Here is a 23,585-nt window from a genome sequence, read left to right on the forward strand (position 1 = left end):
GAGAGGGGCTCAAACAGCTCGGCCTGCTACATTTAACAACAGCTTAGTTGCTCTCCAAGAACAGTAGAGAAAGAAGATTTTACAGAATTTTGTTTCTTAGGAATGTATCGATGTTTCCATGGACCAGTTTTTTTCTTTTTTGCAATATTTGAGCTTGTTTAAGTTAGCTGAGATGACCTTTAAGGGATATGTTAGAGCATGTTTACATTTCTCTTTATTTTTTGTTTTTTTTTCTCCAGTGAAACATCCTGGATGAAATGATTTGCTGTGCAAATGTATTTGCAACTCTTGAACTATTCCACATTTTGTCACAGTACAACCACAAACGTCATGGTGTTTATTGGGATTTTACGTGCCGGATCGGCACATAATTGTTTAGTGGAAGGAAATATTTAATTTTGATGGAAAAAGAAGTTGCTGTGGTCAGATGAGGGTTAAATCTGTGTGCCAAACACAAAGCGTGACGAAAAACTAAGCCTGAACAGCACATGAAGCATGGTGGTTGAGGGGTTATGCTGTGGGAATAGTTTCCTTTAGATCAGACATTGCTGCAGCAGGACACTCCAAACTCGCTTTTGAGTTTGGAGTTGACCAACTGTGGTTTAGATCAAAACATCTTTATGAGTTAATCCAGCCAGAATTCCTTTTGTTGTATATGAATCTGAATCCAACAGAGAACCTACAGCAGCGTTTCGAGATTCATATTCAAACATTTCCCAGCCAAAATGACAGAACTTCAACTATTTTACAAAGAAGAATCAGCAAAACCAAGAGGTGCTGAACCAACACTAAAAGACCTGAACCTGCACTGCAACAATGGGTAAAACAAGGGGTATGCCAATAAACTAAACTTGATTTCCTCAATTTTGGGAGATTGGTAATTGGCAGATGCTTGGTTAAGATTATTCATCTCCACAAAAATGTGTAAGTCTTTCTCTCTACAGTGATGAAGGTTAACAACAGTTACTCCAACTGTTTTTGGCGACTTTTCAAATGGAAAAAAAATAAAAATAAATAATAATAATCTGTATCGGCCAAAATCAGATCGACAGAAAACTGCAATTAGAGCACGTCTAATGTAAAACACTTTTCTGACTTTCAGAAGTAAAAAACGAAAAACAACATGCAATATTTTCCTTCCACCTCCCAATTATGTGGTGCTTTGTCTATGTCTACCAAATAATAAACGTTTAAATCCAGTGAAGCTTGGGGTTGTTTCAAACGTAAAGAAAATATATATATGTGCAATAAATTTGTGACTTAACTCCATGACTGTCGGATAAAACTGAGCAGAGTACTGTGGAGTATTAATCCAACCACAATTACTTAAAATCTCAGATTACCCAGCTGAATCGGGTGAGACGCGATGAAACATGAGCTATGACGTGAAAGTGAGACCCTGGATGAATAAATGATAAGCTTGGGCGGGAGGGATGAAGAACAGGAAGTGCTGACCTGTAGCCTGACCTGAATATTAAGGAAACTGGGCTGATTTCCATTTAATACATGAACCACAACAACAAGCACTGGGGTGGAATTGGACTTTGCCTTTGTCGACACGAGGTAGGGACTGAAAAACACCTCAAAGCCAGAGGATCATCAAAAAATAAATAAATAAATAAATAAAAAAATACTGCAGAGTAATACACTATTTGATCAGACATAAATAGAGAACCGCATGCACTCACATTCAAGCACTCAAATCTGAAGTTTATATTGCATCCAGCAATAATGTCGCTTTAACAAAATAGATTCTCTCCCAGTTGCTGCATGCAAAATCTCCTATTAACGGGGGGAGATTTTCTGTCTCCACTTAATCCAAACTAGATTTTCTCGGACGCCATCGGCACACGGCAGCTGAGAAAACGATACCCTTCAGGAAACGCCTTTGGGATTTTTTTTCCAGTCTATTGTGCAGAAAAGAAAAGAAAATAAAAGAAAAGCCTGTGAGCTGAATTATTCAGATGATCGCCCCCACCGTCTCCTGTACTCATCTGTATTCAACCGGACCGCCTGTCGCCGCCGCTCGACACGACAGCAACGCACGAATGGCACGCCGAGAGTGTGCTGCCGCCTCGGTGGGGACACAACAGGAAGCTTATCGGAGTCGGGCAGGCTGTGACCGGGGACCTCGACTACGAGCTGCGGCTGCGAACGCATCAGAACCCAGGAACTCGTCAGTTTAAATTAAATAAGGTATGAGGGGGAGGCGGGGGCTTTTATACCGGATTATACGGGGCAAAGGAGAAGGAAGAACGCAGACGTGAAAATAGGAGAGGTATAAATAAATGAAATAAATAAATAGAGAATAAATAAAGAAAGATGTATGATGAAATGTCAAATGGAGGAAATGATGCATCTAATCTGATATGTTCTAGGTACGGGGGCCAGTAAGTGCAAACTGCTTCAACAGATCACTAAACACGACTGCAAGTTTAAATACGTGACAACAAATTCAAAAGCACAACAGCACAACCACAAAAAAAAACCTAAACGAAAGAGGCAGGTCCCAGTGGGAGACATCGCTGATTGGAAAACGCCATTTTACATTAGGACCAGAATTGGTAGGTTGGTAGCATCGAGTGACTCACTCTTTGCTCACCTGGCCAGTTGAGTAACTTGTGCAACAAGTTTTTAAGTAGTTTCCTAACTGCTTAAAAATAAACAACAGCATTGACTAAAAACTGTCGATAAACCAGTAAAGGTTACGCCACCAGCTTGAAAGCATTTAAAAAAAAACACAACTAATAAATAATGATCAATATTAACAATTATGGATAGACTGATATAAAAAACTTTTATCATTATACATTTATCAGCCACTTCATCCAGCCATAATCACTGGTATCATTCATATTGCAGTGATACTAGAGTTATTATAGAATGACGCGGCACTGGCATAAACGTCAATGCCAGAATCACTTCTGGTTCTAAAGCGGCGCCGTCTAAGCAGTCTCCAGGTTCCCTCTCCTGTTTACTTAATTTGTAGTTGTGCTTTGTTAACCTCGTTGTGTTTTTGAATATGTTGTGTTTTCAAATACGTGTCTGTGTTTAGTGACTTGTCGATGTGTTTTGTGCTTCAGGGCTGCCGTATGCAGGAGCATCTGAGTTTATTCTCTTCGACACAGACCTCATTTAGTTGCTCTTTGAGCGCATGGTTGGTGATTGCGTTTTTTGTAAGTGGCTCCAGTGAGAGCGGAGATACCGGCTGGCCTCTGAAACAACACGGCGGTGCGGCTGGGCGGAGCCTCACCAGAGCAAACGCACTAGTTCCTCACCTGTGGCGGGGGGCTGGTGGGCCGAGAGGCCCGGCAGATCCAGGGAGCTGTCTGACATCACGTGCTTCAGGTCTCCGCCCATGTCCGACAGCTTCATGTCCAGCTGCACAGACAGCGCGTCCTCCGAGTCGTCCTTCCCTGCGCTGCTGCCGCCGATGGATGGCAGGTCCAACGACTTGACGGACGCCGAGTCCTCCTTGCCATGCTTGAAGGCGGCCACCTTGTCCACCAGAGTCTTCTCAGAGGCACCGAGCGCCGTGCAGAACTTCGACGACTGGAAGTCGGCGAAGTCGTCCGTGTCGCTCCTGAGGGAGGAGAAGGAGCCGCCGCCTACACCGCTCTCTTTGGCGTCGTTGTAGGAGACGGCCCCCTCCAGAGACAGCTGCTTCAACACGTCGTATTTGTCCAAGCCCTGCTGAGGCTTCTTTGCCGCACCGCCCTCGCCTCTTGGCTCGCCGCCAGAACTTCCGAACGCCATGAAGTCTGCAAAGTCATCCTGAGTGGCCGCCGCCACCCCTCCTGCTGCCACCGCCGCGTTCGGGGCGGATTCAGAGGAGGAGCCGAAGAGGGCAAAGTCGCCAAAATCATCCGAGGGAGGTTTGGCTCCACCGGGGAGAAGGCCTAATGATATAGGTGGAAAAGTGCCGGGGGGTTTTTCGGTGGGTGCAGGAATGGAGGAGAAAAGGTCCAGGTCAGCCATGTTGAGAGGATTTTTGGCCTGGGAGAGAGACACTGCTGGCTGCTGCTGTGAAGTCTGAGAGTTGGGAAAAGCAGAGGGGAAAGCGGGCTGAAAGATCTTGGCTTGATCTGAAGGGTCTAGTGGAGAGACGCTGTCGGCGGTTTTAAAGTCTGTGAAGCTGTCGTCGGCATTGACAGACTTGAAGTCTGCGAATCCTTCCCCTTGAAAAAGAGAACGGAGGGAAAGATCAGCAACAAAAAAGAAAAAACATAATCCTCACTGTAACAGCCAACAATTCAATTTAAAGTCCTGTAAGAGAGGAAGAGTGGATTAGCTGCAGCACGCCTACGGTCCACTGAGAATGGTAAACTTCCAGTTCTCGTGATGAACCATGGGCAACATGTCCAAAGAAACAGCACACATCACCGCACAAACAACGCTCAACCAGTCACAAGTTTACATCCACTCAAGATCAGCATAAATGTCATTCATTTTGGGGCTTTCAATAATACATCTGTACTATTTTTTGTCCAAGCTGGAATGCTGTTTACAACAAACCAGTTTGATAAACAAGAGTTGGTAGCACAATCCAAAGAAATGCATTTACTCTAATCTCTACAGAATAAAAATAATAGACTCAAATTTAGCTCCACTGAATATTGAAATATTGCCAAAATGGGGGTATGACTGTTCCTCTTTTATCCTCTTGAGCTGTTGTATTCATTTTCTTTGTTTTTATTTTTCTTAAGCAGTTAGGAGACACGGTGGCGAAACCTTAAAGCTGGCTGTAGGTTGACTCTTTGGTTACCTAGCAACAACCTGTTAAGTAAATTGTGTAGCAGCAGATTCAGATTTGCACACTGTGTCTCATAACCGCTGAAAAATAAAAGACAAAGACGTGGAGAGAAAACTGGATAAAACAGGGGCAGACACCAAGATATTTAACCAAAAAACTAATCAGTAATCATTGATATTGATTGATATAAAATGCTTATATCGTGATAGTTTTTCAGTCATATCGTCCAGCCCCATTGGAAACCTCACATTAATGCAACTCTGATGCCCAGTGATGAGTGTATGTAAAATTTAGACAAACATCCTACATCCACATGATCATGCCACCAGGAAATTCAAATTGCAAAACTTACAATCTTTACTTTTTTCCAAATGAACAGGAAATAATAGTCAAGATGAGCATTTTCTGCACTGATAAAAAAAAAAAAAACTAAACATAAAAATGTCTCATTTGTATTGCAAAAAAAATCATACAAGATGTTGATTGTAGCACAAACCAAAACTCAGATTGCATTAAGTTTCAACACGTCTCGACACTGTCGTAGTAATATATGCAGGGACTGAAAGAGAGAATCTGTTCACGTGGCAGCTGCATGGTGGAAGAGGGAAAACTAATGGGCTCATTAGAGAAGACGGAGCCCGGCAATGCCAAAGAAAGGTCACAGCAAAGCATGACTTACTGGAGTCGTAAGAGGAGCCCCCATCAGAAGCTGTTCTAATGAAGCACGGGTGGGAAACACACTGGGATCAACATGGGACAGCGTGAACACGGAACAATGCCGTCATGGCGGCTTTTTCCACTTTGCAACTACATGTTTAACTAGAAATGATCTGGCTCCGACCCCAAACCCCTCACCCATTTTTATGTCTGGATATGTTTTTTTTCTCATGGAAGATGTGAAACAAGTCCTCTTCAAACAGCAGGAAAAACAGAAATTAAACTTGAAACAAAGAGAAGATGAGTTTCTTACCGACTGTTTTCTTGTCAGTAGGTTGCTCTAGCTGTCTGAATACACTGTATTTGTCCCCAGCATCTAAACAATGAAACAGAAAAACAAGTCAAAACCAGATGAGCGATTCCTTCTGAGCTCTATGAGGGGGCACTGACCACACTCTTCAGTGTGGACGTTGTTACTGAAGGAAAAATACCCAACGTGAGCCATTTTCTGCATCACTGAGGTGTTTAAAAACAAGAAATATTTTATGACAAATGAATAACAGAAAGGGTGAATGGAACTCAACAAAGCTGCTCTGCTTTCGGCTTGAATTGTTTTGGAACGTGCTGGAGTTTGAAATAGGTCAGTAAGGTAAGCAGTGTCCATCGATGGACACTGCCGTCTAATAACACAAACCATTTAAACTGCATGAACATATGACTGTGTTTTTTTTTTCAAATTTACCACCAGTAACTAAAATTGATGACAAGAAATCAAATTTCTTTTAATGTGAGAATTTTTTCACAATAAATAATAATGCAATGAATGTAGTCCTGTCACAGTAACAAATTTTGCTGGTCAATAAATTGTTTCAGTATTTATTGCAATGAATGATAATATTGCTATTTTGAGACCATTTTCAGGTAATATGTTGATAATGGGAAAACCATGCAATTTTGACCTCTTAAAGACTAATATACTTTAACTGTGTTAAAAAACACTGAAACCGGAAGATACTATAAATATTCCAATAAAACATAAAAAACAAAAACATTAAATAAAATGGAGATAAAAAAAACACATGCATATATGCCTTTAAAAAAATAATCAGAAAATAATTATCTCACTCATTCATTCATTATGCGACTAACTGATTAATTGGTCATTGCAAAAGGCCTAGATTCATACTCACTCCTATTTAAAATATAAAAATACTTAAACAAAATGACTGCCATATTTAACTTCAGGACAATATTTTCTAAGCATGAATGGTCTTTGTTTTTCTACGTGGCTGTCGGTAATATGTCAGAGGACAGACGGTGCTGTAAACATCAGAGCCAACATGTTGCGCTACCTGAGACGGGGACAGCGGGCTCTGCGGGCTGATCCACAGACAGCTGCTTGAACACGGCGTACTTATCGGAGGACGTGCCGGAGGAAGAGGACGAGCCAGACACCGGAGTCAGCATGGCGGCCGTGCTGCAGGAATGCACAAGTTTCGTTCAGATACCATGAAGTGTGAACACCAACAACAAAACTGCATCTTTTTTTTTGGTTAGGGTAAAGAGATTTTTAAAAAAGGCTGCAAAAGAAATACTGTATCGGAAGTTAAAAAGATTTACAACCCTTCCAAGGCAATTTTACTGATGTGGTAGAAAATTGACTGATATAAGTTGATACTGATGTCAGTGCCGATATATCATGAGTCAATAAAAAAATAGCCGCCATGATTTGCTTCACTGTCATGTTCTTATCCAAGCCTTACCAGCTACAAATGTTCAAATTTCTTTTCAATTCAAAAATACTTTATTAATGCCTAAAGGAAATTTAATCATCATTAATTAATAATTAAATCCCAACTAACCCCCCCAAAAAATTAATTTAAAATAACTAACTAGACTATTGGTAAATTATTTCCCATATTAAGGATGTAAGTGTAGTTATGGCTACCGGTTCGAGTCTCACATATGATTTATCTGAACAGCTATCGCTAACTGCGAGGATTTCTTTCAAAGCCTAAAAATCTAGAACTATAAAGACTCCTTTGACTTAGATGTTTTCTCTTTCCTGCGACTCTCTTTATCTCTGTGTAGATAATTGCCTTGCAGATCCGTCTCACTGAAAGAGCAGTCTGTGGGAAAGGAGCCTAGAAAGTAATATAGAGAAATGAGGCTCTACTGTCCACTGAAATCAATTCATTAAGACATGACCCGAGCTCATTGCTATTCAGAGGAGGTTATTACAAGACATTAAGGCGGTGTAAGACAGACAATGAGCGGCGCAATTATTATGCTAAATAACTGGGCTATAAATAACCAACGGCAGCTGAATGTTTGACACTTGTCTCTGCATATAATCACAGCTCTTCTTCAGAGGTGGTCTGACTGCAGAAGGAACGCCAACTATGAAGCATATCGGTATTATAGAGAAGAAAACTCCGCATTATTCATGTGACTTTTTTAAAACTGGAACAGTTCAACTCATGGAAAATATTTTCTTGGTGGAGTCTCATCCTCACCTGTTTGGATGTTGGTGTGTGGCAGCAGGAGCAGCGGTGGGAAAACTTCCTCCAGATTCACCCTGGAAATCAGCGAAGCCCTGGTCTCCGGCTCCGGCCTTCGGAGCGCCCTGGAAGTCCTGGAAGTCCTGGAAGTCATCGTCGTCGGCTTTGCTACCCTACAAGAACACATGCGGAGGATTTTATAGCAAACCAGCATAAAAAAGTGCATATTTGTAAAGTGGAAGGTAATTGAGACATGGCTTAATAAATTTTTACCCATAAAAATAAATGCGGTGTGCATTTATATTCAACCCAAATGAGTGAAGAACCACCTGTTTCTGCAGTTACAGAATATGGATTGCACCGATTGCAGTTTTCTGGTCAATCACAATCTTTAAAAAGTCTGACTTTCCAAATCCGATTCTGCCTGATTTCCTTTTTTTTTGTCTGAAAAATCAGAAAATATAGCTGCAAAGTGAACAGTTGCTCATGGTTTCCCACAGTATCTTCTAAGCCTGGCGGGCCACCAGGCTCTACTTGCACCCCAATTTACTGATTTTACTATTTTTATTGTTTGACTTTTTAAAGACTTTATACCATATTTTCCGGACTATAGAGCGCACATTGTAGTCGCATCTACAAAGTATAAAAAAAAAAAAAACATATAAACCGCTGGTATCGCCGTCGCTCTCGGTTTTTCACAAGTCTTGCTCAACTTTTGAAAGCAAATCTGCTACTAAGGATGCATCCCTATGTCTCCAATGCCAAAACAGGGATCCGTTCATGCCAAGCTTACGTGCAGCAGCTCAATTTCCCTCCTGTACTACCAGATCGATAGCCTTTAACTTAAAAGCTGCATCATTGTTTCCATGACGAGGGTGTATGAGTTTGAAGAAATTTCTTCGTCATGCCTGCTGCTAACATCTGCTTGTTCTAAATGAAAATCAGCATTTCACTTGCTGCTAAAGAGCCGCATGGTTCAAAGCATGGGAAAAAAGTAGCGGCTTATAGTCCGAAAAATACAGTAGTTGGGATTTAGGTATTTTTAATGAAACAACACATAATTATCTAGTAATACTTAAACATTTTCTTTAACTCAAAAGCATAGGTGCCCTATAGTGCCCCTATGCTGGCTTAGCAGGTTATGTGATGGAAACCCTGGCTGCTGATTTCCAGACCTTTTAGGTGGAAGTTGATAAGATCGGTGGATAAGATCAGCTTCATATGTAAGTATCTGCAGATCGCTGACCTCTTAAAAGTAAGAAAATTGGAGAGGATTTATTGGTGCACCTTTAGAAAAGATATATTTTCACATTTTGGAATCAATTCTCAATTAGATTTTGGTCTGGACTTTGACTGGGCCACTTTTACCCATCAATGTGCTTTGATCCTAACCCGTTATTTTAACTGGTTGTGTGTTTGAACCTTTGCTCCAGTCTCATTTCTAGCAGGTTCTCTTCCAGGACACCCCAATGTATCTGATCAACTCTGACCTGCTCCCCACAGCATGATGCTGCCACCACCTTCTTAATGAAAGGTGATGTGCAGCACTAGCTTTTACATAAACACTAATTTTTCTGCCATTTCACATTGAAGCTCTACTTCGTTTGGCTCCAACATGATGTCATAAAATTACATAAAAATTTGTGTCTATAATGTGACACTTTAACCGGGGTCTGTACCTGTGCTGCTGGTGCGGGTGGGAAAGCGGCGATTAAACCTGCGTTCGTGGGCGGTGGAGCATGCACGGTGGGTGCCATAGCCATGACTGGTACTGGTACCGGTACCGGCGCTGCTGGTGTTGCCATGGACATGGAGACGGGCGGCTGGGTCATCATGGGCTGCTGGTGCGGAGGAATGACGGGGGCCAGGGCCATGGCCAGGGCCGGCAGGTTGGGCACGGGCGGGGACGGAAACTGACTCAGTATTTCCACGTTCAACACTGGGAGGCCAGTCTGGAGTGTAAAAAGACAGTTTTCACTAAATTCAAGTTAAAAATACTGTATTAGGTCCAAAAAATGGGATAAATGAATGACTACTTATTTAAAGGAGCAGTATACTGTGTTTTCCAGGCACACAGAGACATTAGATAGCATAATCAAGTAAATATGCTACATTTAGTAAAAAAAATATATCTATGTAAAAAAAAAAATATCTATGTACATCAAATATGACATAAAAGAAACTAGACTCAGTAATTTAACTCGATTCTACCAGGTGCTTGGTCATTTCTGCTGGCTGGTCTGAAGTTGTACGGTCGGCTGATGCCCAAATTTGCCCCAGCGCCTCCCAATTTGCCTCTTCCTCCCGACTGGATGAATCGGGAGGGAGGGGAAGCTTGAAAACTGCAGCTATGAGGAGGAGTTTCATCTGAAAGGCAGCGCCAGGTCCACCCAAACGTTTTTGCAAAGCTCAATGGTTGCCATGGAGATTAAAGGATGTCTCAAATATGGATGAAAGAATCAAAGCAACATTTCATGTATGTTTTTGATGAGGCAATAACATTAGAACATGATGTAAAGAGAGTCAATTTTACACAATTTTAATGTACATTTCCTGATTAAAGTGGTGAGAAAGCGTCTTTAACAGACTATGAGACTTGTGGGGCCCTCTAGCAGTAAACTGTTGCTTTCCTCTGTTTCAGAGCCGATGTGCTGTGGCAGAACGCACCTTGTTTGGGTTTGTATATTTTTTTTAAGGCAGGGGGAGATTTACATCACCGACGGTGTTTTATTATTCCAGGGATGGAAGCCCTGGCACGCCGCGTTTCGTGAGCTGCCTGTAGATTTGCAGCGCCGAGGGGGAAGCACATTACGCGACAGGCTGGGGCTGATAAGAAGTCTCCCGCTGAACTCATATGACGGCAGGAGACGTCGGGCTCGCCGTGCTTCATGAGCCTGGAGCTTATTAAGAATGCTGGTTTTTTTTAATTTATTTATTTATTATTATTTTTTCAACGTTTCACTAAAGTTTGATAGAGGAATGTGTTGAGAATTATTCCTGGAGATGTTGGAAGCTTTTTTTTTTTTATTTGTGTTTGTTTGCTGCCGTTGTTACCTGTGCCACACCGATTAGTGCCAGTACGGTGTAGAGCTCCTCCTTGGTCAGCATGCCGGGCGTTGTGCGGTTGGCTGATGCCCAGATTTGCCCCAGCGCCTCCCGGGGAAGCCCCGACGACATCAGTATGGGGTAGAGCTTCGCCGTGTCTATCCCTGCCGGAGTCATCGTCAGGTCCAAAACCTTCTTAAACATGTCTGCCAGGAAGAACAACGAGAGACTCATGTTTACTAGACTTTCTTTCACATTTTACATTTAATAATACAGAATTAGTTTTCATCATTAAAAGAAAATTTAAACCCGACTAATTCCACACCTTGGTAGGTTTGGCTTATGGCATTATTTTAAATCTTAATCGTACTGCAAACGTTTTTTTGAAGCAAAAATGAAGCCCTCAGTCGGCCGATAGAAGCAGCTTGCTGACTGGTTGGTTGCGGATGTCATTTGTGCGCAACAAAAATATGAGAAAACAGATTCTGACTTGGTACTTTAATATGGAGAAAAATGAAATGGGATAAATCTCATTGAATTTTTTAACATGTTAAAATCTGTGTAATTAATTTACCATTTTGATTAATTAAATTAACTGACGGTAAAGTTCTTATCAAACCTGTTTGGAGTTTTGTTTAGCCTTCATGATGCTTACAGGGGGAACCATTGGGTGATTTATTTATTTTTTTATTTCTGATTTTTTCATCAGGTGATTTCTGAAGTTCTGAGGTTGCCCTAAATTTTATTTACCAGTATTACAAGTAAATGAGGATCGAATTACGTATGTGTGTTAGGGCCACTGAAGAGAGAAACAAAAGGAGGAGTAACTACATTTCCAACAAAAAACTCACAAATTTTCTAAAAAAATACATAGAAATTCTGATTTTCAAAAGTCTCAAATCTTTGACTTGTGAAACTCAGAAATGTCCAAGTTTTTTTTTTCTAGAAAATTTCAGAGGTTAACCTCAAAATTATTTTAATATTTTTCTTGCAAAATTTGGACTTTTGGACGTCAGAAAGTTTCACATTATTTCTAGAAAACCTCTGAGATTAATCAAAAAATTTCAGAATTTTTTTTTTCTTTTTTTCAGCATAAATGTACTCTTTTGGGGGGCATTGAATTGAATATGAATACATTTCACACTTTCCAGATATTTGTAAAAAAAAAAAATCCAAAAAAAGAGACAAAATTAGAAAATAAATAATCCAACACTTAAACACTAATCCCGTCCTTGAGCGGAATCTCTTACCTGGGACGAGGCTGTCGTTGTAAATCCAGGCAGGCGGGACGGACTGAATGTGCTCTTGTTGTGGATACACAGCAACACCTGCTGTCACAAGCAGACCGGGAGACACTCAGTTAGTCTTTATGACGAGCGTTTCGTCTGGGCCTTCCGACACCTGAGCCCCACTGGCGTTAAACTCAACAAAGGAAAAAAAAAAAAGAAAGAGCTTGATGTCTGCCGGGCTCGCTGCAGATAAATCACAAGCGTTCCTCTGAATCAGGCCATAAATCCCATCTTCAATGAGAAAATAAAAGTTAAAGAAGACAAATTCAATACCAACTGTGATCAGAAAACGTCTTTTCAAAGAAAGACTAGAAAAGAAAAACTTACTTTTTTCTGGTAACGATGAAGTCTTTAGAGAAAGATTATCTGGCATTTTATTTGTCTCAACAACAGAAAAAATCCCAACCAGAAATAGCAAAGTAGCATGCACAATGAGAGTTGGTGGACTACCAAGAGGAATCTACTAATCCATGCGCAACCCTGTTAAAACCGAGGCAGTAGCCAAGAGCCAGAGGTTGTTGTCTGGGATTCAAATCCACGGTGAAAGAGAGATGGACGGCGGTTTATTAGTCAGCAGGAATCACCCAGAGACCCCAACAGACACGGTTCATTTCCAGGAGCAGAGAGAGAGCCTCTGACAAAGGCGGAAAGTCAGCAGAAACGTAGCGGAGGATCTACAGACAGCAGGACGGTACGACGGACATCGTAGATAGAAAATCAAAAAAAGAGTACATTTCCACCAAAAAACTCTGAAGTTTTGAGATTAATCTCAGAAATCTTTTAGAAAAAATTGTGGACATTTTCTGAACGGCAAAAGTTGACAATTTGCAGGAAAAAAATTTTTATTCAAATTTTGTATTTGACCTCTTGTAAACTTGGAAATTTCTGGACATCCAAAGTCAAAATTGTTCAACTTTTGAAAAGTTGCCTTCATAAGTATTCTGATCATTTGAGATCAATCTTGGAAATTTTCTAGCGCTCGTAAAGTCAAAAACGTTTGACTTTAGGAAACTTATAGGTGAAATATTTCCACCGTTGACATGTTTTCTAGAAAATTTCTGAGACCGACCTCGAAATATTTTTCTCTCAAATTTTCAACTTGTAGAGTTAAGAAATTTCCACCGTTTTTTTCAAGAAAATTTCTGAAATGTGTCTCAAAATTTTTGTTTTCTTGCAATTTTTTTTACTTCAAGCTTGGAAATGTCCACATTTTTTCTAGAAAATTTCTGAGATAAATTAAAAATATTTCTGAGATTTTTGGCAAAAATTTTATTTTATTTTTTTTTCCTATCAGCAACGACCAAGTGCACCGTCCTAGAGAATCAGTCAGCTTGATTTGCTTACTCCTTGAATTTCATACAAACTGATTGATCACCAAAAAAGACTGGAAACAATGACCAGTTAGAATTAAGGTATTTATTAACGCTGAAGCGAAGCAAGGTGCAGTAGAAGCAGTAAAGTCCAGTAAACGGGCGCGTCTCTCACCGCTCTCACTACCGCTCTGAGCAGCTGACGGCAGCTGGGGCTCGGGTGGAGAAGCCGTGGCTTCCTGCGTCTTCTCCGTGACGAAGACGGAGCTCAAGTCCTCGGCGGCGGTGGCCCAGTTCCTGGCCTTGGGGCTGGCCGAGAACTGGGACGAAACCCTGGCTCTCGGAGCCATCTGAGCCAAACTCTGCTTGGACTTAAAGCTAACTTGGGCGGATTTATCGGCGGTTAGATCGCAGGAGGAGAAGAGTTTCTCTTCCAACGAGGGGCCTGGAGGGGTGAATGAGGAAGAAGCTCCTTTAATAGTGTCCAGACTGTGCAGGTTTTTTGTAGGAGGTTAATGAAATTGTGCATATATTGCATATTAAAAATAATAATTTTCATAATCATCTGTGAAATAATTTAACATTTTCAGAAATTTAAGTTTCATTCTGGAAGCCTGGGAGTTAATGTCACACTTTTTTGGGTTTTTCTTCCAAAATCTGAAATATAATTTAAGTGAATTTCACACTTTTTAAGACGTTTTAAGACTCTAGGAGTCCCACTTATGTGCTTCATTTGACATTTTTTATTCTAGTTACAGTTTTCACTAAAAATCCCCCCAAAAAGCCCTGAAATCTGTAATCTTTCATCGCCTGCCTCGTCTGACAGTAGCTTCTCTTTCTGATCTCAAGTGTTGACTAACAACTGAAGTCAGAAGTGACTCAGGGGCCAGAGATTTGACAGGACAGAGGGTTGGCTGCTTCGGTCCCCTGAACAGGAGGACAGCTGTCTGTCCTGACATTCACAGCACAAAGCGTTGCCAAGTGTCCGCTGCCGCTCAGCAGAGGAACCACGACTGATAGTGACAGTTACAGTCTCCTCACCTGGTGTATGAACCAGGTGAGTTAACAGGCTGTCTGAAACTAATTTTAGAATTAGAATATGAGATAATGTCAGTATTTATTTATGGAAAAGTTGAAAAACTGACCATCTTTATCCTTTCTTTTCCCAATTCAGCTTTATTTTGTAGTTGTCTATTACATAAAGTCCCATTAAGGGGGCAGTATTGTGTATTTTTTCATAGCATAATCAAGTAACTATGTTAACTTCGGTTGTTATAAAAATGATACATCAAATATGACCTAAAAGAAATTGGACTTCCTCTGTCGTTGCCTCTGTCTCTTTAAAAACTCCTGCTCTTTCTGAAATTCGGCCCTCAGGAAGTCCTGACAGCATGGCTCCTCTAATAACCCTTTAACAATATTTTTATCAGTGTTTCACTGAGAAGTAGCTCGTATGATGAGCTCGGCAGATGTGCAGTTCCACCAGGTGTTTGCTAATTGCCGCTGGCTCGTCTGAAGGAGCCGAGTGAGGGAGTTGAGGTTCAGGGTTGCTCTGTGAGGCGGAAGCTCACAAACTTGTAAACTGCAGCTCGGAGGAGGAGCTTTGTCTCGAAGGAGGAGCTAGGTTCATCCAGGCGATTTGAACAGCTGAATGGTTGCCACGGGAGATTAAAGGATTTCTCAAATATGCAGAATCAAGCCAACACATGTTGATATGTTTTTGATGATTATAACATGAAAAAGTTGATTTTACATTACACTGCCCTTTTAAAATATATTCAAGCTTTTGTTTGTAGCATGACAAAATGCATATAACCTCAAAGGGTTTCGGTATTTTTACAAAACTAAAGCATCCAAAGACAAAAAAAACCCCAATAACAACAACAAAAAACAACAGAACTAGTAGGATTGTGAGGAAACAGACAAGAGTGAATTACAGGGTGGTGGAAACAGGGTGTGAACCAAGACAAAGAAGAGTTACCTTGAAATGAAGGTTGTGAAGTGGTGTTGACAGCAGAGTGCTGGGAGGCAGTGGGAATGGACACAGAGGCGGGGAGGGGTGGTGAGGAAGTGAATGATGGCTGAGCCGGGGCTCGAGAGGCGAAGTGCAAACTGGAGGAAGGGAAAGTGTTTACAGGGCCCTGAACAAAGTCACTAAACTCCTCGTCGTCCTCGACAACGTCCCGAGTGGCGACGGAGGACGGAGGCTGGGCGTGGATCTGAGAGGAGAGGCCAGAGGCGGCGGTGGAAGAGAAGGAAGAGGAGGACGGAGGGAAAGTGGCGGGGGTGTCTACGGGCCCCTGAAAGTCACTAAACTCGTCACCGTCCTCGGAGAAAGCTGGGGGGAAGGAATGAGTGGTGACAGACGGGTGTGATGGCGATGACTCTGCAGAATGGAGACATAATGAAGATGGCAAAAAAAAACAAAACACACACACACAACGATGGAGAATGAGTTAAAGGGGCTGTGAAAGAGGGGGAGTCAAAGTTATATGAGAAAAAATTAAGCAAAATGTAACCAAAGTATAGAACATTTTTTATTATACATTATTAGATTTTGCTTCACCAAATAAGGATATTACGTGTGCGTCTTAACAGCACCTTAAAGTTGCACTGTGCAACTTTTATAAAAAGCCAACTTCAGCTTCATACTGACTCTTGTATTCATTCACAGTCTTTTGATGATTTTTTTCAAATCTTGTAATTAAAACAACTTCAAAGGTTCTTCCACCAACAACTGTTAATAAAAAATGGATTTACGTAAGACAAATGGAAGTGAGATCTAAAAACAGAAGTCTGAATTAAAAACGTGACGGCAATAAGACTGACAGGAATTCTGAAAAAATAAGATGTACATTATGGGTCAAATACGGTGCAATCATGGATCAATTTTCAAACTGAAAGCCACATCCCTGACTCCAACAAACCACAGTTTCTTTGAGCTCTGAAGTAAAATGGGAGTAAAGTGTCAGGAACTCCATGAACAGATTGATGGTGAAGCTACCTGGCTTCTTGCTCTGTGACGAAGGAGTCGGGTGCATTTTAGCGTCCCTGCTGAACCCGTCCAAGTTGCCTTTGATGGCTTCCAAGGCGTCGTCCCGACTCTTCTCCCCTGTCTGAGTGCAAACCAAGCAAAGAGTTAGGAAAATCTGAGGCCTGGAAACTGTATGAAAACAAAAGGTGACATTGGGAGGGAAACACCTTGGGCTTGACGCTGCTAAGCAGCCTCAGCTTCTGCTTTTGCTCCTCAAACTGTCTTCTCTTTCTGTCCTCCTCCAGCATCTTCTGCTGCTGCTCCAGACGTTTTCTGAAAAAACCAGGAAGTTTATTGGAACGCTGCATCTTAACGGTACAGCACTACTGAAAAAGGGAATGTTGTAAGATGTTACTTTTAGAGATGTACCAATCTGATATTGATATCCGTATCGGCCCCAAAAATGTGTTATGGCGACAGATCTACACATAAACAACCTCTTACCCAGAACCAAACGGCAACAAGATGGAAATAAATATTGGTTGTTCATCTCAGCCAAATTTTAAGTAGTCAGACCGATACCGATTTGTTAATAAAAAAGAAAAAGACTAATAATCAGCTCATCCCTCGTTCAGACGTCCTTATTTCGACCTACAGTCTTGACAAAAGCTCACAATTCAGGTGTGATTAATAATTTTTTTTATGTACAACTGTTTATATTTTACTTTTTTGTCTGTCTGTATATGTAACATCCAGGGTGACAGTTTAGTTGTAAATGAGTCATTTGTTTTAATGTATAAATTCAGAGTTTCAATGTCTCCCTTTTCGCTAACATTTTTTGTCTCACTTTTAAAGCACAATTTTACAGCACATTTATTTCAGAGTGAGTGTTATAAGTTGCAGTTATATTTTCCTTTTCAGTTTCATTTTAAGTCATCATTGCTTCAGCCCCATGCCCGTAATAAGAACAGAACATATGACAGCTGATGCGGTAATGAGGAAGCAGAAACAACATGTTAGCATGTAGCTTACTGATGCTCCTCTGCCATCTGTTTCTGCATGTCAGCTGTGTACTGGGGTCCAGCTGGTCTCATGCCCATGAACTGAGCCTGACCTAGAAATGGCATCCCGGGGGTCTGCATCCCAATTGCCATCCCACCCTGAACAAAAACAAAAACACACACACACACATATGGAAAGCGGTTCAAAAATTACATCAGCTTTCCTTCTGTCACTGCCTTTTTACTTGACATTAAATGGATTCATAAAAGGGAAAGAAAAAAATTAAAAAATCAGAAACTTAAGTACGAAATAAAGACAGGCTGACCTGCATTGGAATGGCACCGGGGGGCATCTGCCCACCAAAGTTCATCCCCATCATTCCCTGCATGTTGGGCTGCATGACAGGAACCATGGGGAAGCCCTGCTGTGGCTGCGGCTGCTGCTGTGGCATCGGGACCATTCCTGTGGGAGACAGACAAACGACGTTCTAAGCTGCTGGATGTGTCAACGTAGACTACAAGGGTCCGGTTCAAAGAACACAATGCGACGGGTCATAGAAATAACAGTCTGCCATGTTCAAAGATAATTCGATCTCCGTAAAAAAACCCCAATAAAAAACATGTTTTCGAGAACAGCTGAGAACACACAAAGAGACACTAGAACAACCGAATCAGTGTTTCTGGTGACTACAGCGACAGCTTGGAGCAAAACAAGAAGACTTGGATGGAGGCGAAGAGGGGTTTTGGGAAAGTGTGTGTTCAAGTTCACCGATGCGGGGCAAGCTGACAAATATTACTGAGCAGGAGCTCTCCACCCACCCCACAGAGATGAGTCACCATGTTAAGGCTCAACTGGGCTGAATAAATGGATCTTGAAGAGGCCGCTCACATTCTAATTTGTCTGACTGAAATGACATGGGTGACGGGAGCAGGAAACACGCGTGTCCCGGTGGCGTGCTAACGGCTTATCCGGGGGTTTACGTCGAGATCGACATTCCAAATGACACGAGTGTGTGCTGCTAGGTGACAGCACGTCTGATTGTTCGCAGATAAGTGGCAAGATAAACGTTCTGTGGTGACGATAAACTCTCATCCGGAGGAAAGACGAGAACAAAAAGCAGCGACGCAGAAACACACCCACAACCGACCATCAATTCAGTCATCGATTATTCCAACGAACCGTCAAATATAACGTCGGAGCATTCTGCAGATTTTTTTATGCAATATTAGAAATAATTTTAAAAGATGCAAATAAAGAAATTACTCAATTCCTTTTTTAGATAAGAAAAGAAACATTTTATCGCCTCAAATGCAAAAATAGCATTGCTTTAGCGAATGTGCTAAAGCAATGCTTTAGCATTGTGGTGGTAGAAGTTATTCTACCACCACAAGGTAGAATAACTTACCTTGTGGTGGTCCCAGGCCCCCACCGACAGGATACATAAAGCTAGAGACACAAAGAAGGAAAACAGAGATTAGGAGATCTTAAGCATCTCTTAGATAAAAATAATGTTGAACAAAAAGAGACTGTACAGAAATGGGCTTCTTTCAAATTTGTGTTGACATTATTGTTATTGGAATCGGTGTCCATTTCTACATTTACTTCCATAACACATTCGTTGGCATCAAAGGTCATTTTTAAGGAAGATGGTAGCAAGTTTCTGACTTTATGTTTTGTCTATTTTAAAGAAGGAACCAGACAAGCTGAGATGAACATGTCACATCCTGACAAAAAAAGACTTTTCTCTAATGATTTTAAATGTTCTTCTGGTAAAATTTTGTTTTTAATTCTACTAATACTATGACTAATGTCTCGTAATTAAATAAAGCTTCTCACAGCCTGAACCTTACATTCTGACATGCAACTCGGAGAAGGGATGAATGAAATAAAATCCACTTTTAAAAAAACACAGACATTTGTGATTTTGTGATTAGAAAGAGAGAATTTTTTTTATTAAAATTGGAAATCAGATCCAATCTGAAAAAGAAAATATATATATATATATTTTTTAAATGTATTTCTCACAAATCACCACGATTGCCACAGTAAAAGAAAGACAGTACTGGCTGCTGCTCTTTCTCAACATCACAAGTTGCGTCTTCATTACAAATGTGAGAAAAACTTTGTCGATACGCTGTTGATGCCAAAAAAATACAATTTCGTAATTGCTGTTTCCGTTCAATTGAAAACGCAATTAAAATCACACGTGGATAAGTCTGTTCTCGCAATAAGTCTTTACAAAAAACACATTACCGCTATCCCCCTTCTACCACTTCCTGTCGTCTTGTTTGTCATTTCTGCCAGGAGAAACATCCAATTGATTATCAAGTGCCAATAAAACTGCTTTCATTGCAGTTTGGCAAAATAGACTTGTTTGAGTACGGCTGAAAAAAACCATCATGTCGCCAATACTTTATTATTTATATTTAAAAACTCATCTTTTTAAATGAATTTTAAAAACATGGATTTATTAAAATTCAGTTTTTAATTATTATTTTTTTTATTATTCCAATTTTCACAATATGGTGTGACGGTGTGACGAGAGCAGCTGAGAGACGGGTCAATAAATCAGATGTTGTTCAAAGTGAAACGCTGAGTTTATGAAGCTGGAGAAGAATCTCTGTCATCAAATGTCCAGACAGGATCAACTGGAACCACCATGTGCTGCAAGACCAACTGTTAGCTTGCTACACAAACCAAAAACAGCCAAAAAGTGATCCATTTAACCCTAGACCTCAGGTTTAAGTTTTCCATTATGAAGCCTTTTAAACCACAAGTAGCTACACCAGAACACACAGCAGAGTAACAAGAGCGATGAGGGAACTCAGCAGCCTGGCGTTAGCTTCACGTCCCCGGGTGTTTTGGAGTCCGTCACTGGGCTTTTGGACCGACAAACAAGCCTTTAAAAAAATAATAGGAGGAAATCTCTCCAAGTCGGCTAAGCCTCCCACTTAACGAGAGCCAAACTAAACAAGCCTTCAGCTATTTGTCAAAGAACTTCTTGCCGCTCTTTTCTTCTTCTGGCTGAAAGCAACCAGGCAGGAACACATAAAAACAGCCAGGAGGCACTCAACCTGAGCCAATCAACATTCACTTTAGATCAGCAGAGCTAAACAATATGAAGTAGAATTAAATCCCATTAAATGAGTATTGAAAGGGTTCTTTTGTATATATGTGCATCTGATAGATGAAGCAATAAGAAACAATTTTCTTCAGAAACTAATATTCGCTGCAATTATGTTGATAACTTTATCATCAAAAGGACCAAAGAAATTATTTTACATTCAGTGAGGCTGGGAGGATTCCTGGCTAAGAAACCCCACTTCCATAAACTAGAGTTGACAAAGAATGAGAAATGATGCAGGACATCAAATGTCACTTTAGTCATTTGATTCAATCAGTTATTCTGATGATTAATCAATTGATTAATCGGATTACAAAAATGGCACATTCTGCCCATTTTCCATTTTACCATGCAAGCCTTTTTATATGCAATATTGGAAATATTTTAAAAGATGCAAATAAATAATTCAATTATATTTTAAATAAGAAAGAAAACATTCTATTGCAACATAATATGCATTTAATATAGCGTTGTTTTAGTGCAGGATTTATCATTTGTACCAAATTACACAACTGCAGCTAAACGACACCAACAACGTGACTTGAAATCAGTACACTGTTGACTATTTTTTAGATTAATTGATTAGTAATTGGATTGTAAAGAAATGCTAATTTGATATATGTTTTGGCTTAATTGCTCTTCTGACTATGTTGTCCTTCCAGAAATGTGACCCTTTTTTTTCTTACGATTTTGTATGCTGCAGTTAATAATCGATTGCTAAATCAGTAGTCAATTAACCGCTTCGTCCCTGAAACGATTTAGAGGTAAACTAAGAGCGGGAGGTGATAATGTCAGCGAGGATGCCTCACTCTGATGGGTTTTCAGGGTCAACCTGCTCCCTGGAAGAGCTGCAGCTTGACGAGGCTTTTTCTAAGAGCACAACAGCAAAGAACAGGCCACGGCTGAGCAGATTAACACAGGAGAGGATAAGCATCTACAGCAGCTGTGACACTGGGCAGACTCATGGATCACAGGAAAAAATAAAAATAAAAAGTGTGGTGAAAGAAAGGCTCTAATAAAACGCATTTGGCATGCAAACGCTTTCTATTGTTTTCAAGATGTAAATTTGATCTATAAAGGGAAAACAGAGGCTGCATTTAGAAGAGTAGGTGCTGTGTGACAGTTAACAGCAAGGCGCTATGCATGAATCTGTCACCACTTATTACATGACAGGATGCAACGCACTGAGTTTTTACTACATTCTAAATAAAAAAAACATGTTTTATAAAAAATGACAGCCAATTATGATCAATAAATAGATTATTTTTCATTGATTAACATCTACAAAAAAAGAGGTGTGCAACTAATAGGGGTTCCTTGATTACAAATTCTTTTTTTTATTTCATCGGGAGGAGCGGTGCGTTACAAGTTCATCATGGAGTTTGTTGGATTGTGTGTAAATGAATACACTGAGATTTTGTTCCAGTGTTAAACAGTGTTATCGTTTATTGCGATAAACGATAACACAAAAGCCGGTTTCAGGTTGCTTCTTATGATAAAAGTGTTGTCGTTTATCTGTTGATTTTAGCCCGTTTTCAGGGCATAATGATGCTAATTCGCCCCCCCCCAAAGACAGAAACTTTGATTTTGTGAAGAACAGGTGAAGAAATTTTAAATATCCAAAATAAAACACCAAAAACAGCAAAATGGAAGTAAAAACCACACACATCAGAAACCCTAAATGAAATAAAACAGTGATATGTCTGTACACAAAAACACAATTAAAATGCTCTGGTAAATTTCACCACAATATTTCACATCATCCTTTATCAAAGACCAAGAAGTTTAGTGCAATGCGCGATGTATTGCGCATTTCCAACTGAGATACCAGGAGAAAACATGCAGCCAGTGGGAATCGATCCATGGCCTCTACCTATGGAGCGCCTGCTCTACCAACTGAGCCCCCCAAGCGCCTCACTGAGGGGCTTTTCAGCTCATTTCCAGTGTTTGTTTTTGTTGTAAGGGAAGATACAATGTCTCTATTCACTCAGATAAACAAATAAGCGCTTGTTCAATTATCACTCATAGATTTAAAGGCCTTAACCACAGCACAGTCGTGTTTCACGTCATTCGTGACCCGCATCAGTCCCAGTGTTAAAGTCTTCGGGTTTCACAGGTTGGATCAGTGTCACCTGGCCAGTTGAGATGCTTGCAGCTAGAGAGTATTTATTATTCAGGCTGCTTCTTATGAATAAATCATAAGAGTTCCCTTCTTTCCATCTCCTCCGCAGAACAGCATAATTACCACCAGTTCCAATACATTTCCAGCTGCTTGGAGGAACATGCTAGCTGTCCTGTACAGGACTGACTGTGTAGATATGTCTGACGCTTAAATGCATCGAACTGACATGTAATGACGTGAGGAGAAACAGTCGGAATTCAAATGCTAAATGCTACATCATCTGTTTCAATGGAAGGCTTTGTGAAACGTGACAGTGAATGCAAACAGGCCTGTCAACATACCTGCAGCTGTAGCTAGAGGCTACAGGGGATTAATGCGCGTAGCTCTAAGAAATATGGCGTCTAAACGTCTGGACACCGTCACAACGAGGCTAACGGCCGACACGGGCAACGTCAAAACGTGTGAGAACGGAAGCTTCGTGATGTTATTCGGTTCATATTTGACCACGGCCAGACAGAGGCGGAGGGCTAACGCTAGCTGTGACAGTTGACAGCCAGCCAGCCATCTCGTCTCGTCACTCTGTCTGTGTCGACAATAAAAGCTCCGCCTTCGTCGCGAGCGTTTTAAAGGCCCGCTGGATGTAAAGCCGGGCGACGTACAGGAGCGCGTGTTTCACGAAGTTGCTGCTCCGCGCGACAAGTTCTGCTTCAAAAAGGCTAAAATACCTGCTGCCTCCCCCCGATCCTGGCCGCAGCGCCATCTTGATAACAGCAGTCACTAGTAGGAAGATGACGTCTGCGCTGACGAC

The 23,585-nt window shown here is 40.9% G+C and overlaps 1 protein-coding gene across 8 annotated transcripts in view; it reads right to left on the minus strand.

The window, feature by feature from the left end:
- synrg (synergin, gamma) overlaps nucleotides 1-23,585 on the minus strand; it is a 43,053-nt gene extending 19,468 nt beyond the window's left edge. Inside the window, exons 1-15 of one of the 8 annotated variants that reach the window (XM_055045330.1) lie at nucleotides 23,503-23,585; nucleotides 18,937-18,977; nucleotides 17,857-17,993; nucleotides 17,562-17,689; nucleotides 16,757-16,862; nucleotides 16,560-16,671; nucleotides 15,537-15,941; nucleotides 13,731-14,000; nucleotides 12,207-12,284; nucleotides 10,966-11,162; nucleotides 9,591-9,863; nucleotides 7,927-8,084; nucleotides 6,763-6,887; nucleotides 5,724-5,786; nucleotides 3,279-4,178 (exon numbers count right to left, since the gene is read on the minus strand). In XM_055045330.1, coding sequence (XP_054901305.1) covers nucleotides 3,279-4,178; nucleotides 5,724-5,786; nucleotides 6,763-6,887; nucleotides 7,927-8,084; nucleotides 9,591-9,863; nucleotides 10,966-11,162; nucleotides 12,207-12,284; nucleotides 13,731-14,000; nucleotides 15,537-15,941; nucleotides 16,560-16,671; nucleotides 16,757-16,862; nucleotides 17,562-17,689; nucleotides 17,857-17,993; nucleotides 18,937-18,977; nucleotides 23,503-23,537 — 3,028 coding nt within the window. In that variant the 5' untranslated portion in view covers nucleotides 23,538-23,585. Of the gene's footprint in view, nucleotides 1-3,278; nucleotides 4,179-5,723; nucleotides 5,787-6,762; nucleotides 6,888-7,926; nucleotides 8,085-9,590; nucleotides 9,864-10,965; nucleotides 11,163-12,206; nucleotides 12,288-13,730; nucleotides 14,001-15,536; nucleotides 15,942-16,559; nucleotides 16,672-16,756; nucleotides 16,863-17,561; nucleotides 17,690-17,856; nucleotides 17,994-18,936; nucleotides 18,978-23,502 lie in introns of all 8 variants that reach the window. The other 7 variants (XM_055045329.1, XM_055045331.1, XM_055045333.1 and 4 more) reach the window with 7 other exon arrangements.

This window comes from Poeciliopsis prolifica, unplaced genomic scaffold (genome assembly GCF_027474105.1).
Source record: "Poeciliopsis prolifica strain line A6 unplaced genomic scaffold, Auburn_PproV2 SCAFFOLD022, whole genome shotgun sequence".
In the NCBI taxonomy this organism is placed as follows: Eukaryota; Metazoa; Chordata; class Actinopteri; order Cyprinodontiformes; family Poeciliidae; genus Poeciliopsis; species Poeciliopsis prolifica.